At 60.3% G+C, this 17,138-nt stretch overlaps 1 protein-coding gene across 1 annotated transcript; it reads right to left on the bottom strand.

The window, feature by feature from the left end:
- Nucleotides 1-4,097: 4,097 nt before the first annotated feature.
- Nucleotides 4,098-5,906, bottom strand: LOC131822500 (testis-specific Y-encoded protein 3-like; the record flags this gene model as incomplete). The annotated part of the gene is made up of 3 exons (XM_059158812.1): nt 5,829-5,906; nt 4,360-4,437; nt 4,098-4,199 (listed from the first exon to the last, which is right to left on the bottom strand). Coding segments are annotated over exons 1-3 (258 nt in total), but the record flags the coding sequence as incomplete, so codon positions are not given.
- Nucleotides 5,907-17,138: the final 11,232 nt, after the last annotated feature.

Raw genomic sequence — 17,138 nt, 5'->3', positions numbered from 1 at the left:
TCCTAGACCTCTGGGCAAGCATGAGGGCCCATCCCTTCCTCGCAATGGGGATTCCAAGGCAGCATCGTAATCACCAACCTTACACCAGGAGCTCAGGCACACCACCTGCTCCTTTCTGAGAAGGAGCTCATTCGTGAGCCTCCACACAGGAACATACAGGAACACGGGTGACATCGGTCTTCTACATTTCAGTGGTTTTCCTCGGGGGCCTCAGTCGACCTTGTCTTTCACCCCGGCACCAGGCTCCGTGGGAAGTTTTCACGGCTTCTGGTCAAGGGCGATGCTTCCTCATATGCATCTCAGCAGCGTGAACCTCCCTGGGTGGGACAGATATGCAGACACACACACACGGACACACGGGCACTCAGGCACTCAGAAGGGGGCTCTGCATTCCCACACCTGGCCCCTGAAACAAAAGAAAGGAGATGGCACATGTACACACAGACACACACACGGCTGCACACATACGCGCGCACACACACACACACACACACACACGGAGTGAAAATACAAACACACCCCATCGGGCTCCTTTCAAACACACAGACACACACATACACACGTGCTCACGCAAAAACACCGAACACACTAAATACACACATGTATCTCTGCAACTCTGGCACGTACACCAGACATGCATGCAGGCACAGAGGTGCTCGTAAGCACACACACACACACACACACACACACCATAGAGCTCTCACAGAACGTCTCTGGCACAGGCATAGACATTTGTTCCCAACTCAAAAGGACGTTCCCAGGTGTGACCTGGGACACTCGTAGTCACACACACACAAGAGACCACATCCAAAGCCTCTGGCAGACAGGCATACACAACTGACCCCAGCACATCGGAGCATGCACACTCACACAAACTTACCCTTGAGGAAAGGGCAGAATGTAAGCAAATCCCTTGTTCTGCATCCTCAAAGAACGCACGTGTATACAAGCCTGCACACACACACACACACACACACACGCAGACAGGCGAGCGGTTTGCGAACCCACTGTACACACTACATACACACTGGTGCATATGGATCTGAGGCCTGCACACCATCCCTTGCATGGAGACACATAGGCGCTTGCAAAAACACTCGGGACACACCCAGTTGCCACAAGGTCTCTGGCACAGGCATACGCATTTGGCCTCACCATAAAAATCATACACGTGTGTGCCCAAAAACACTAACATGCATTCCCCACCACCTCTATGGCCTCGAGCCCACAGGCATAATAACGTGACACATCGGCGCATGCACAAACGCTCATAGCCCTAAGGGTACAGAAGCATGTAAACAAAACCCATCATCTGTGTCGTAAAGAACACACACGTAGCCACTCTCTCAATCTCTCATACACACACACACACACACACACACACTGACACAATTATACAATCACAACGAGCTCTACGCTCATACACAAAACACACACACGGAGCACACGCAGGCATGCATCCCTGCCCTCCCCCACACACAGCTATGCTTGCAAGCACACGCACACACGACAACACATCCAAGGTCTCCGGCATAGGCGTACACAGTTGACCCTGCTCAAAAAAGAAGTCTGCCCCTGGTGCCCTGCAATCCATAAACATCCACAGAATTGGACACACAGACATTCTCACCTGTCTAAAACACATACTCCAACGCACACTCCCTGAGGATGCAGACACATGCGAGGAAAACACACGACCTCCCTGACATAGAAATGCACACTCAACCGCTCAAGCACACCCACACGTGCACGCACGCACACAAAAGCCCATGCAAACCCACACTCATTCCCAGCACACATCCTATCTCTGTCACGGACTCATGTACCCTCAGCCCAAACACTGGACACAGAACTGCGCATGGAAACATACACCCAAAACACACAGCATAGCTGTCCAGCCCTTGTACAAAGGAGGCCCCAGAGAGACACAGACACACACACATGCACTACAGATTGTTTACTGAGGGGAGGCACACAATGCATACACATGGTCGAGGGCATAGGGCCATTCCCCATTGCCCCTTCACACACACACTCACACACACACACACACACACACACACGTCCGTGTGCAGGCGCGGACCTGCCCTCAGCGGCTCCCTCACACATAAACACTCAGGATGTCCGCCATCCCATGGAGCACACCTGCGTTCCCTCACACATCCGTGGAACTGTCCCCTGCACTGCAGGAGGATCTGTTGCCACAGGGAGGGACCGTGAGCGACCGCCTCATCTTTGCTCCTCCCACGACCCTTGGTTTTGCGCTGGTGCTGACCAAGAAGATGCATGGCATTGCAACTCAGCAATGCAGGGCACAGTTCCAGGTTGAAGGGCAACAGAAAAAGCTCTCCGAGCCATGTGAATACGGTGGTACGAGGAGCCCAGGGGACCCCAGGGCCCCACTCGGGAGCACCTTACCCCTCCTGTGTGCCCCGCTCTACAGAACAAGACTTCCCAAGAGAGCCCCGCCTCTTCCCTTCCTCTGCCAGATCCTGCTTGGAAGGGTGGGGTTCTGTCCGCAGGCCAAGAACGGCTGTGCCCTGGCCCCTTGCTCTCCATCACCCCACCCATGGAATCCAACAGGATGGGGGTTGGAGGGTCCCACCAGGCTTCTTGCCTCCTTGCCATTTCCTGTGCCCCCAATATAAAACCACACATGGACACAAGGTGCTTTGTAACTTGTTTATGGCCCTTCTCCCTGACCCTGCAGCTAGGGGCAGGATCCTCTCTAGCGCTGCCCCTGCTGCTCCTTGTCCCTTTTGCTGTCCCGTGCAGGCTGAGCACCACGGAGAAGAGCCCATGCAGGTCTCTCAACGGTGGAGGCCTCATCAGATTCTTCTTGGTGGTGCAACGCGGATGCTCTGTGATGTCCACTTCCACACGGCTGCCATGCCTTGACACACACACACAGACACACAGACACACACACACACACACAGAGAAACATGAAAATACACACAAAAGTCTTAGCTATTTGTGAAAATGTATGATGCCAGGGATAGTGAACGTGATGTTGTGAGCATGCCTTGTACTCGTGGGATCCCAGTTCCTCCACAGCCAGGGCACCGTGACCCTGCTTGGGATGGCCTGGGACCATTCCCAAGGACATGTGAACGATGTGGGAGGACACGCGGTGCTCAGGCATGTGGACGGCCGTCAGGGAGTCGTGGTCCAAGAGTGGGCTGGGACAAGGAGCCCGACTCCCAAAGACAGGCAGGCCATCGCCAACCGAACGAGCGGCAGGAGGACCGAGAGAGAGGCCGACAGCCATGGGAGACACTTCAGGAAAATGGGCTGGGGGAGCCTTGCTTGTCCGGATTGGCCAGGGGTTTTCCGAAGGACAGCATGGCAGGCATGAACCTGCCGGACTAGACCCATCCTCGGCCCTGTGTGTGCGCTCTGAGTTCCCGCAGGCTCACTTCCCACCCTGCCCCCTGCTCCATGGGTCCAAGCTCCTCTGAGCCTCAGTTTCCCCGCCACTAAATTGACTGTCCCCTGGCACCCCTGCCCACAGGGCTCTGGACCCAGCCCTCCTGGCTCCTCACCGACAGGTCGTCCTCTCAGCTCATTCCCAGGCGCCGCCTTCCAGCCTCGGGTAGTACTGCAACGGATTGGGCCACAGGTCCTCGATGATGATCTGGTAGGGGACAAAAGGTGAGCTGAGCACGGGGCCCCCGACCCCGTTGCCCAGCAGTCGGGACTCCAGCATCTGCGCTGCTGACGAAGGCGCAGGGGCCTCACCCCGGCGATCCTGTTGGACCCTGGGCAGCTGGGGTCACACAACCAGTTGAAGAAGTTCAGGCCGCTGGGGTCTCGCCTGCGGCTGGCAGCACCACGTTCATAATCCCAGAACCACTGGACTGGAGTGCAACGAGTCTCCCGATATCCTGCGGGACGAGGAAACTTAAGGGAGGCTCTCCGAGGCCTAGGACCCACGCCAGCTCTCGCTCTCAACCGACGACCTGTCCCCCTTCCTGTGCCAAATCCCTGCACTGCCCGAGGACCCCACACTCTTCCCTTTCCACCCCCGGGCCCTCATGCCGGGAAGCCCTCCGCCAGCTCCTCTGCACCTCAAGCCCACACCTACCGCCGATGCTAAGGTGATACTCCTTAACGATCACGTCGTTCTGGAAGTAGGGGTTGCTCCCAAAGTAAAACATCAACCTGCAGCGGTACTTGGGACGACCCAGTTCCTCCACCTGCCGCAGGAAAGCAAGAGAAGGGGGAGGGGGAGGGGTCGTTGACCCTAGGTGTTCTGCGTGACTGACTGACCGCAACTCTCAGCAACTCAAACGCACCCACTCCAGCTCCACCCCCACTCCCAAGGCACCACCGCTGGCCTCAGGCTCCAGGGCTAACCTCTAAATTGGTCATGTAGCTGAGCATGTCTGTGTCCTGGTCACCTATCACAGCTGATAACTGGGGGTGATTCAGGATCTGCCTTGGGTCAAGGAGCCTCGACGTCAAGGGCGCCGGGAAGAGAACCAGGAACGCCCCGGCCCTTCCCGACTGAGAGCCAGGGACGGAAGGCGGCCTGTGCAGAAACAGCAGGCACTTCCCCGTCCCAACCTCCCCAGCGCTTGCCCTTTCGTCACCCATGCTCTGCCCTGGGGCATCGCAGGGCTTGGAGGATCAACAGGGCTGAGGCTCCCGGGGCCCAGGAGGGCAAGGTCAAGAGCCCGTCCGCTCTCCCTGCCTACGTCCTCTCTGGCCTGTGCCCGTGCTCGGCTGGGCCAGGAGGCAGTCAGTCACCACTCTGGATGTTTGGATGGTCTCGGTCCCCCTCACGGCCCCGTTTGCTTGTGTGCTCACCCGAGGCCCTGGGCCCTTGAGGGACCTTCTGTGCCCACAAGGGGGCTGCTCCGCTCGCTTGCAGCATGGCTGCACACCCAGGGTCTCGAGCAAGGGCCTGGCAGAGTCAGCCACAAAGGGAGGAAAGGGGTACGGCGGGAGGAAGGAGGCAGAGAGACAGAGACACCCAAACCCTGACGACAGACATAGACGGAGGGCTGGGAGGGTTGAGAGAGAGAGACAGAGAGAGAGCGAGCGAGCGAGCGAGCGCAGGTGGGGGACATGGAGAGGGAGAGGCAGGGAGGGAGGAAACGTGTCTGGGAACACCTGGGCCAGGGGCCTCGGCCGGCTTCAGGAGGGCCTGTGGAGACAGAGTTGGTAGCACCCGGGGCACCGTGTCCAGGGTCCCGGGGCCCGCTGAAATCAGGCAGCCTGCTGACTGACTCTCAATGAGTGCAAGCGCACCACAGAACCGGAGGTCTCCGGGAACTCGGCAACGATACACGGTTTGAAGGACACGGAACGAGGCGGGCAGCCTCTCCATCTGCCCCATTTACCCCAAATCCTTTCCTTCCAACATGTGCTCTGAGCCAAGTGGGCTGGGCTTCACTAGGGGTCCAGAGTGTTGACACGGGTTCCGGGACCGCAGAGGCGTGTGGGGGTGCTGCAGCCCCAAAGCACTGGCGCGGAGCTTCCACTCACAGAGGACTCCACAGGTCTCAGGCTCTGGCTTTCCCGCCAACGCGCACACCCGCACCCACCTCCTCCCGGACCAGCCACTGCTGGACCCCGGCCCCCTAGGCAGTGCAGTAGAAGGGTAGACCCAGGGCTCAGGGCTTTGCGCTCCCTGCTGGCCCAGCAGCCTACTGCTGGCAGGTGCCCATTGCTGGAGGGGTGGGTGCCATGGTTGGGGGAGCCCGGCCCAGCTTCGCACTTCTCTAGCCCCTGGCTCAGGCTCAGGCTCTGCTCCCTGCTGCCCTGCTCCCACTGTCCTCCCCAGGGGCCAAAACCGAGCGGGCGCGATGAAGGAAGGATACGGCGCGTGCCCAGAAGCCAGGGATGCCCTGGATGATGGCCCTCCTTCGAGCCAGGTGACCACTCCGCTTCTGATTCATCCTGCGCTTGAGCCGCAGGTAGGCCCTGGTGGCTTGGACATCCACAGAGCGGAGTGCTTCCTGAACCACCTGCAGCGCGGCAAGGGCGGCCCCGGCTGTGTCGGGCCGCGGCACCGGCTCTGCCTGCGACAGCTCCTTCGGCTTCTCGACCCGCTCTGCTTGCGCCACCTCCTCGTCTTCCACCGCCACCACCTCCTCGTCTTCCACCGCCAGCACCTCCTCGTCTTCCAACACCACCAGCTCCTCGCATTCCACATCCAGCACCTCCTCGTCTTCCACGGCCAGCACCTGCTCGTCTTCAACTGCCAGCACCTCCACGTCTTCCACCGCCAGCACCTCCTCGCATTCCACCTCCACCTCCTCGCATTCCACCTCCACCCCCTCCTCGTCTTCCACGGCCAGCACCTCCTCGTCTTCCACCGCCAACACCTCCACCTCCCCCACGATATCCAGCACCACAAGCACCAACACCTGCCCCGCGCCGGCCTCCTCTGGGCCACGCGGGGCCTCAGCTTCCCGCACAGCCGCTGCCACCAAACCGGCAGCCTCCAGGGCCAGAAGCGCCCCCGCGTGCCCGCAGCAGCCGGTCTCCCTGAGGGCAGCCGCCTCCTCACCGCCCCCGTGTGGGACCAAGGTGGTCCCGGATTCTGGGGCAGCTCCGCCTTCCCCGGACCCAGACTCCCTCTCCATGTGGCCCTGCCCCTCAACCCAGGCAGCTGCGGAGGGCAGGCGATAGAGGCGGGAACCGCAGGCTCAGGTCCGCGCCCGGCGTCGGCGGTGGGCAGCAGCCGCCTGTCTGAGTGCGCGGGCCTGGGGCACGCATGCGCACAGGGACCCGGGGCGGTGGCTGACGCCACCAAGCGGCGCGCGGCGTGGCGTGCCGGGAGGAGTCACACATGCGTCCTGGGAGCGATAGAGACTCGGAGCCCCAAGAGGATGGGGGTGCTCCGGGGTCTCGCCCGGGATAGGGCTGTGGGCGTGGCCACCACCCTCCTGGGCCCTTGCAGGCGCCAGAGCTAGCCAGGAAGGCCGCCTGCGACGCTCCCCCGCGGTGCCCTCCGTGCCTCCCAACCCCTAACGTTTCTACACAGACACCTCGTAGGCCTTCCCGACGGTGCCCTCATGTCACAGTCCCGCTCGTCCCTTTCACATCCGTCCCTCTGGGACCCCTCGCCTCTCGCTAGCATTTGAAATCCAGCGGCTGAATCCAGTGTCTCCCCGCAGCCCGAAAGCCTCCCACGCTGCTTCTTAGCGGAACCCTGGGAAAGCCCTGGGGGCATCGGCTGGTGCTCCAACGGTGCCGCGTCACTGTTGTCGGGCTTTTGCCCTGGACAATCCAGCGGTGGAGGGAGCGAGGAGCCTACCACCAAGCTGCTGCGTGCAGGGACCACCCCCCTCCACACCCCAGCACCACCCCGTTCCACCCAGCTTTCCTTCAGATAAGGAATCTGCACACAATGTCCTGGCCCTTAATTTTTTTTTTTTCTCTGCAATTTTTTTTTTAAGATTTCATTTATTTATCAGAGAGGGGGGGGGAGAGAGCACAGGCAGACAGAGAGTCAGGCAGAGGCAGAGGGAGAAGCAGGCTCCCTGCTGAGCAAGGAGCCCGATGTGGGACTCGATCCCAGGACGCTGGGTTCAAGAGGGCCAGGAGGACCCTGGCCCCAAGAGCCACAGTCCCTGGCCACCAGGGTGCACACAGAGCTTCTAAGCCAGCCCCAGCCAGATCCCCCACTGGCACTGGGAGGCATGCTAACGGGCCAGACTTTAAGTCCGAGGACCAACTGCATCTTTCTGGGAGCCTGCCGCTTCGAAAACCCTTTCCCGCTGGACTTTCCTCTGCCCGACCTCTTTCCCTTTCCCGTCTGTGTCTCTTTTCCTCTTTGCGTTCTCATCCGTCGCCGCCAGACCTTCATCCAAGGGCACTCGGGGTCTTCCTTGCAACTTTGCTCCGAGTGCTCCCTTTGTCTGGGTCCGTCGCTGAGTGGAGTACCAGCCGGGGAGGGCATGGCGCACCCACCAGGTGCGCATTGACAGCACATGTGTCCTTTCTCAGCACGTCCTTCGTGTCCGAACCACCCCTCATGCAGGTGCACGCCAGGGGGGGATCATGGGCCACATAGGACGCCGGCCACCGGAGGTGTGAGGAAGTCCCCGCGGGGCATGGCAAGGCTGCCAGCCTTGCCCTTGCCTCATGGGAGGGCCTCACATACCAAGGATGGGTGGGTGTGTCCTGGGGGTTTTGGAGCCGAAAGAAGCAGGAGGAGCTTCCTTGAGATGAAGGGCAGGCTGCATGGTGGGCCCAAGTGTCTCCGTTGCCCACGTTAGCTCTCAGTGCAGAGAGGGACGCCTGCAGTGAGCAAAAGGCATGGCCGCCTGTGGCGAGCAGGCAAATTATCTGAGACTGTCCCTGAAAAGGTCCCGGCGTTGGTGTGACTGGTGCAATCCAAACTGACCTAGAGGAGGGTCCTGAGGGTCCAGAGGCAGAAGTGCCCTCGAAACAGCACAGCCTTGCAGATGGGGGAGGCTGCGGTGGTGACAGAGAGAGGGGGAAGCCAGGGAGCCTGGGAGGAGAGCACCATAGCCCAGGGGGAGAAGAAGAGCTGGGGAGCGAGGGGGGCGATGGGATTGACGGACAGAGTTCAGGACAGACACGAGTGTGCAGGTGTGGGGATGGAAACACAGCGACGGAGCGAGGAAGGCCGGAGGCACAGAGGGAGGCTTTGGTCGTACAGAGGGTGCAAGGCGTACTGGCCCGAAAGTCATACCGCCTATGCAGAAGGGACCCCCCCAACACACACCCGATTGCGGAAGCCAACGGTCCGCTGAGCAGAGCTCCATCCAGTGGTGTCAAAGAGGTCAGCAATCGTGTTCCCTGAAAACACCGGTCAGACAGCCACAGAGGAAGTCACGGCGGCGGAGGAGAGGGTGGAAACAGACAGGGGCTTACACAGGAACCGGGTCTAGCAATCGTGGGCGCAAGGCGGCCCCGGTCAATAAGGAGTCTTCACAGCCATCTAGGACATGTAGACGACAGCACAACGGGCAGCTTTTAAAAAGCTTCCCTTGCCTACGCTCCGTGCGAGAGACTGACCTTTTCGTCCCGTAGCCACAGAGCATTTGAAAGTGGGACGAGTGAGAGTGATGAGTGACCTGAAGACCTAGGCGTGGCCCCGGAGATCCCTCCCCCTCGCTGGCCGGCTGTAAGAGCGGGGCTGTTCCTCTGTTCCCAAGGATGCGTCAACACATGGCTTACGGCGCAGGCAGCCAAGGACTCCTCGAAGACTACTGAGACAGCCCCGGCCTCATCTCACTCCACGTTGAAGAACACGGGGCCCAGGGCCCAGGCAGATTGTCTCCGCGATAGAAATTCATACAAATCCAAGTCGGGCCAAGGTCCTCGATCTGTGGCAAAGAAGAGACACACCAGGGCCAAAGGTCATTATGCAGCCCCAGCTACGCTGATATGGGCCAGGCAGGGATGCGACATCAGAGACGTGACGGCACAGGCCTGGCCTCCACTCCCTCCACAGCATTGTTTCTGTGCCGGAGAGGATGACCACGTCAGCAAGAGGCAGGCCCCTTGCCAGACTGGTAGCGAGCTCGGGCACTGGGGTCCAAGGGACAATGAACTACAGGCCCAGCCCTGCTGTGTGCAGTGGATGTGCTTGAGGACATCCCCAGGGAGCCCTCTGGAGGACTGGCATCGCCATCCCCCAAACCCAGACACTGGCCATGTTTGGCGCTGGCTCATCCTTCCCTAGCCTTGCACTCTGTCTTTACCCCAGGGAAGACATGAGACCTGATAGCTGGCCTTTTGTTCATCAACTCCCGCTGCCCAGCACCACCATCGGCACGGGAAGGACCTCCCCCCGCTGGGATGCCGTCCCAGAGCTTATGTGTCCTAGACCTCTGGGCAAGCATGAGGGCCCATCCCTTCCTCGCAATGGGGATTCCAAGGCAGCATCGTAATCACCAACCTTACACCAGGAGCTCAGGCACACCACCTGCTCCTTTCTGAGAAGGAGCTCATTCGTGAGCCTCCACACAGGAACATACAGGAACACGGGTGACATCGGTCTTCTACATTTCAGTGGTTTTCCTCGGGGGCCTCAGTCGACCTTGTCTTTCACCCCGGCACCAGGCTCCGTGGGATGTTTTCACGGCTTCTGGTCAAGGGCGATGCTTCCTCATATGCATCTCAGCAGCGTGAACCTCCCTGGGTGGGACAGATATGCAGACACACACACACGGACACACGGGCACTCAGGCACTCAGAAGGGGGCTCTGCATTCCCACACCTGGCCCCTGAAACAAAAGAAAGGAGATGGCACATGTACACACAGACACACACACGGCTGCACACATACGCGCGCACACACACACACACACACACACACACGGTGTGAAAATACAAACACACCCCATCGGGCTCCTTTCAAACACACAGACACACACATACACACGTGCTCACGCAAAAACACCGAACACACTAAATACACACATGTATCTCTGCAACTCTGGCACGTACACCAGACATGCATGCAGGCACAGAGGTGCTCGTAAGCACACACACACACACACACACACACCATAGAGCTCTCACAGAACGTCTCTGGCACAGGCATAGACATTTGTTCCCAACTCAAAAGGACGTTCCCAGGTGTGACCTGGGACACTCGTAGTCACACACACACAAGAGACCACATCCAAAGCCTCTGGCAGACAGGCATACACAACTGACCCCAGCACATCGGAGCATGCACACTCACACAAACTTACCCTTGAGGAAAGGGCAGAATGTAAGCAAATCCCTTGTTCTGCATCCTCAAAGAACGCACGTGTATACAAGCCAGCACACACACACACACCACACACACACGCAGACAGGCGAGCGGTTTGCGAACCCACTGTACACACTACATACACACTCGTGCATATGGATCTGAGGCCTGCACACCATCCCTTGCATGGAGACACATAGGCGCTTGCAAAAACACTCGGGACACACCCAGTTGCCACAAGGTCTCTGGCACAGGCATACGCATTTGGCCTCACCATAAAAATCATACACGTGTGTGCCCAAAAACACTAACATGCATTCCCCACCACCTCTATGGCCTCGAGCCCACAGGCATAATAACGTGACACATCGGCGCATGCACAAACGCTCATAGCCCTAAGGGTACAGAAGCATGTAAACAAAACCCATCATCTGTGTCGTAAAGAACACACACGTAGCCACTCTCTCAATCTCTCATACACACACACACACACACACACACACTGACACAATTATACAATCACAACGAGCTCTACGCTCATACACAAAACACACACACGGAGCACACGCAGGCATGCATCCCTGCCCTCCCCCACACACAGCTATGCTTGCAAGCACACGCACACACGACAACACATCCAAGGTCTCCGGCATAGGCGTACACAGTTGACCCTGCTCAAAAAAGAAGTCTGCCCCTGGTGCCCTGCAATCCATAAACATCCACAGAATTGGACACACAGACATTCTCACCTGTCTAAAACACATACTCCAACGCACACTCCCTGAGGATGCAGACACATGCGAGGAAAACACACGACCTCTCTGACATAGAAATGCACACTCAACCGCTCAAGCACACCCACACGTGCACGCACGCACACAAAAGCCCATGCAAACCCACACTCATTCCCAGCACACATCCTATCTCTGTCACGGACTCATGTACCCTCAGCCCAAACACTGGACACAGAACTGCGCATGGAAACATACACCCAAAACACACAGCATAGCTGTCCAGCCCTTGTACAAAGGAGGCCCCAGAGAGACACAGACACACACACATGCACTACAGATTGTTTACTGAGGGGAGGCACACAATGCATACACATGGTCGAGGGCATAGGGCCATTCCCCATTGCCCCTTCACACACACACTCACACACACACACACACACACACACACACACACGTCCGTGTGCAGGCGCGGACCTGCCCTCAGCGGCTCCCTCACACATAAACACTCAGGATGTCCGCCATCCCATGGAGCACACCTGCGTTCCCTCACACATCCGTGGAACTGTCCCCTGCACTGCAGGAGGATCTGTTGCCACAGGGAGGGACCGTGAGCGACCGCCTCATCTTTGCTCCTCCCACGACCCTTGGTTTTGCGCTGGTGCTGACCAAGAAGATGCATGGCATTGCAACTCAGCAATGCAGGGCACAGTTCCAGGTTGAAGGGCAACAGAAAAAGCTCTCCGAGCCATGTGAATACGGTGGTACGAGGAGCCCAGGGGACCCCAGGGCCCCACTCGGGAGCACCTTACCCCTCCTGTGTGCCCCGCTCTACAGAACAAGACTTCCCAAGAGAGCCCCGCCTCTTCCCTTCCTCTGCCAGATCCTGCTTGGAAGGGTGGGGTTCTGTCCGCAGGCCAAGAACGGCTGTGCCCTGGCCCCTTGCTCTCCATCACCCCACCCATGGAATCCAACAGGATGGGGGTTGGAGGGTCCCACCAGGCTTCTTGCCTCCTTGCCATTTCCTGTGCCCCCAATATAAAACCACACATGGACACAAGGTGCTTTGTAACTTGTTTATGGCCCTTCTCCCTGACCCTGCAGCTAGGGGCAGGATCCTCTCTAGCGCTGCCCCTGCTGCTCCTTGTCCCTTTTGCTGTCCCGTGCAGGCTGAGCACCACGGAGAAGAGCCCATGCAGGTCTCTCAACGGTGGAGGCCTCATCAGATTCTTCTTGGTGGTGCAACGCGGATGCTCTGTGATGTCCACTTCCACACGGCTGCCATGCCTTGACACACACACACAGACACACAGACACACACACACACACACAGAGAAACATGAAAATACACACAAAAGTCTTAGCTATTTGTGAAAATGTATGATGCCAGGGATAGTGAACGTGATGTTGTGAGCATGCCTTGTACTCGTGGGATCCCAGTTCCTCCACAGCCAGGGCACCGTGACCCTGCTTGGGATGGCCTGGGACCATTCCCAAGGACATGTGAACGATGTGGGAGGACACGCGGTGCTCAGGCATGTGGACGGCCGTCAGGGAGTCGTGGTCCAAGAGTGGGCTGGGACAAGGAGCCCGACTCCCAAAGACAGGCAGGCCATCGCCAACCGAACGAGCGGCAGGAGGACCGAGAGAGAGGCCGACAGCCATGGGAGACACTTCAGGAAAATGGGCTGGGGGAGCCTTGCTTGTCCGGATTGGCCAGGGGTTTTCCGAAGGACAGCATGGCAGGCATGAACCTGCCGGACTAGACCCATCCTCGGCCCTGTGTGTGCGCTCTGAGTTCCCGCAGGCTCACTTCCCACCCTGCCCCCTGCTCCATGGGTCCAAGCTCCTCTGAGCCTCAGTTTCCCCGCCACTAAATTGACTGTCCCCTGGCACCCCTGCCCACAGGGCTCTGGACCCAGCCCTCCTGGCTCCTCACCGACAGGTCGTCCTCTCAGCTCATTCCCAGGCGCCGCCTTCCAGCCTCGGGTAGTACTGCAACGGATTGGGCCACAGGTCCTCGATGATGATCTGGTAGGGGACAAAAGGTGAGCTGAGCACGGGGCCCCCGACCCCGTTGCCCAGCAGTCGGGACTCCAGCATCTGCGCTGCTGACGAAGGCGCAGGGGCCTCACCCCGGCGATCCTGTTGGACCCTGGGCAGCCGGGGTCACACAACCAGTTGAAGAAGTTCAGGCCGCTGGGGTCTCGCCTGCGGCTGGCAGCACCACGTTCATAATGCCAGAACCACTGGACTGGAGTGCAACGAGTCTCCCGATATCCTGCGGGACGAGGAAACTTAAGGGAGGCTCTCCGAGGCCTAGGACCCACGCCAGCTCTCGCTCTCAACCGACGACCTGTCCCCCTTCCTGTGCCAAATCCCTGCACTGCCCGAGGACCCCACACTCTTCCCTTTCCACCCCCGGGCCCTCATGCCGGGAAGCCCTCTGCCAGATCCTCTGCACCTCAAGCCCACACCTACCGCCGATGCTAAGGTGATACTCCTTAACGATCACGTCGTTCTGGAAGTAGGGGTTGCTCCCAAAGTAAAACATCAACCTGCAGCGGTACTTGGGACGACCCAGTTCCTCCACCTGCCGCAGGAAAGCAAGAGAAGGGGGAGGGGGAGGGGTCGTTGACCCTAGCTGTTCTGCGTGACTGACTGACCGCAACTCTCAGCAACTCAAACGCACCCACTCCAGCTCCACCCCCACTCCCAAGGCACCACCGCTGGCCTCAGGCTCCAGGGCTAACCTCTAAATTGGTCATGTAGCTGAGCATGTCTGTGTCCTGGTCACCTATCACAGCTGATAACTGGGGGTGATTCAGGATCTGCCTTGGGTCAAGGAGCCTCGACGTCAAGGGCGCCGGGAAGAGAACCAGGAACGCCCCGGCCCTTCCCGACTGAGAGCCAGGGACGGAAGGCGGCCTGTGCAGAAACAGCAGGCACTTCCCCGTCCCAACCTCCCCAGCGCTTGCCCTTTCGTCACCCATGCTCTGCCCTGGGGCATCGCAGGTCTTGGAGGATCAACAGGGCTGAGGCTCCCGGGGCCCAGGAGGGCAAGGTCAAGAGCCCGTCCGCTCTCCCTGCCTACGTCCTCTCTGGCCTGTGCCCGTGCTCGGCTGGGCCAGGAGGCAGTCAGTCACCACTCTGGATGTTTGGATGGTCTCGGTCCCCCTCACGGCCCCGTTTGCTTGTGTGCTCACCCGAGGCCCTGGGCCCTTGAGGGACCTTCTGTGCCCACAAGGGGGCTGCTCCGCTCGCTTGCAGCATGGCTGCACACCCAGGGTCTCGAGCAAGGGCCTGGCAGAGTCAGCCACAAAGGGAGGAAAGGGGTACGGCGGGAGGAAGGAGACAGAGAGACAGAGACACCCAAACCCTGACGACAGACATAGACGGAGGGCTGGGAGGGTTGAGAGAGAGAGACAGAGAGAGAGCGAGCCAGCGAGCGAGCGCGGGTGGGGGACATGGAGAGGGAGAGGCAGGGAGGGAGGAAACGTGTCTGGGAACACCTGGGCCAGGGGCCTCGGCCGGCTTCAGGAGGGCCTGTGGAGACAGAGTTGGTAGCACCCGGGGCACCGTGTCCAGGGTCCCGGGGCCCGCTGAAATCAGGCAGCCTGCTGACTGACTCTCAATGAGTGCAAGCGCACCACAGAACCGGAGGTCTCCGGGAACTCGGCAACGATACACGGTTTGAAGGACACGGAATGAGGCGGGCAGCCTCTCCATCTGCCCCATTTACCCCAAATCCTTTCCTTCCAACATGTGCTCTGAGCCAAGTGGGCTGGGCTTCACTAGGGGTCCAGAGTGTTGACACGGGTTCCGGGACCGCAGAGGCGTGTGGGGGTGCTGCAGCCCCAAAGCACTGGCGCGGAGCTTCCACTCACAGAGGACTCCACAGGTCTCAGGCTCTGGCTTTCCCGCCAACGCGCACACCCGCACCCACCTCCTCCCGGACCAGCCACTGCTGGACCCCGGCCCCCTAGGCAGTGCAGTAGAAGGGTAGACCCAGGGCTCAGGGCTTTGCGCTCCCTGCTGGCCCAGCAGCCTACTGCTGGCAGGTGCCCATTGCTGGAGGGGTGGGTGCCATGGTTGGGGGAGCCCGGCCCAGCTTCGCACTTCTCTAGCCCCTGGCTCAGGCTCAGGCTCTGCTCCCTGCTGCCCTGCTCCCACTGTCCTCCCCAGGGGCCAAACCGAGCGAGCGCGATGAAGGAAGGATACGGCGCGTGCCCAGAAGCCAGGGATGCCCTGGATGATGGCCCTCCTTCGAGCCAGGTGACCACTCCGCTTCTGATTCATCCTGCGCTTGAGCCGCAGGTAGGCCCTGGTGGCTTGGACATCCACAGAGCAGAGCGCTTCCTGAACCACCTGCAGCGCGGCAAGGGCGGCCCCGGCTGTGTCGGGCCGCGGCACCGGCTCTGCCTGCGACAGCTCCTTCGGCTTCTCGACCCGCTCTGCTTGCGCCACCTCCTCGTCTTCCACCGCCACCACCTCCTCGTCTTCCGCCGCCAGCACCTCCTCGTCTTCCGCCGCCACCACCTCCTCGTCTTCCACCGCCAGCACCTCCTCGTCTTCCAACACCACCAGCTCCTCGCATTCCACATCCAGCACCTCCTCGTCTTCCACGGCCAGCACCTGCTCGTCTTCAACTGCCAGCACCTCCACGTCTTCCACCGCCCGCACCTCCTCGCATTCCACCTCCACCTCCTCGCATTCCACCTCCACCCCCTCCTCGTCTTCCACGGCCAGCACCTCCTCGTCTTCCACTGCCACCACCTCCACCTCCCCCACGATATCCAGCACCACAAGCACCAACACCTGCCCAGCGCCGGCCTCCTCTGGGCCACGCGGGGCCTCAGCTTCCCGCACAGCCGCTGCCACCAAACCGGCAGCCTCCAGGGCCAGAAGCGCCCCCGCGTGCCCGCAGGAGCCGGTCTCCCTGAGGGCAGCCGCCTCCTCACCGCCCCCGTGTGGGACCAAGGTGGTCCCGGATTCTGGGGCAGCTCCGCCTTCCCCGGACCCAGACTCCCTCTCCATGTGGCCCTGCCCCTCAACCAGGCAGCTGCGGAGGGCAGGCGATAGAGGCGGGAACCGCAGGCTCAGGTCCGCGCCCGGCGTCGGCGGTGGGCAGCAGCCGCCTGTCTGAGTGCGCGGGCCTGGGCACGCATGCGCACAGGGACCCGGGGCGGTGGCTGACGCCACCAAGCGGCGCGCGGCGCGGCGTGCCGGGAGGAGTCACACATGCGTCCTGGGAGCGATAGAGACTCGGAGCCCCAAGAGGATGGGGGTGCTCCGGGGTCTCGCCCGGGATAGGGCCGTGGGCGTGGCCACCACCCTCCAGGGCCCTTGCAGGCGCCAGAGTTAGCCAGGAAGGCCGCCCGCGACGCTCCCCAGCGGTGCCCTCCGTGCCTCCCAACCCCTAACGTTTCTACACAGACACCTCGTAGGCCTTCCCGCCGGTGCCCTCGTGTCACAGTCCCGCTCTTCCCTTTCACATCCGTCCCTCTGGGACCCCTCGCCTCTCGCTAGCATTTGAAATCCAGCGGCTGAATCCAGTGTCTCCCCGCAGCCCGAAAGCCTCCCACGCTGCTTCTTAGCGGAACCCGGGGAAAGCCCTGGGGGCATCGGCTGGTGCTCCAACGGTGCCGCGTCACTGTTGTCGGGCTTTTGCCCTGGAACAATCCAGCGGTGGAGGGAGCCAGGAGCCTACCACCAAG

The sequence above is a fragment of the Mustela lutreola genome, chromosome Y (assembly GCF_030435805.1).
Source record: "Mustela lutreola isolate mMusLut2 chromosome Y, mMusLut2.pri, whole genome shotgun sequence".
In the NCBI taxonomy this organism is placed as follows: domain Eukaryota; kingdom Metazoa; phylum Chordata; class Mammalia; order Carnivora; family Mustelidae; genus Mustela; species Mustela lutreola.
Note: the sequence above shows the minus strand (reverse complement) of the source record. Positions and strands in the feature narration are given on the sequence as shown.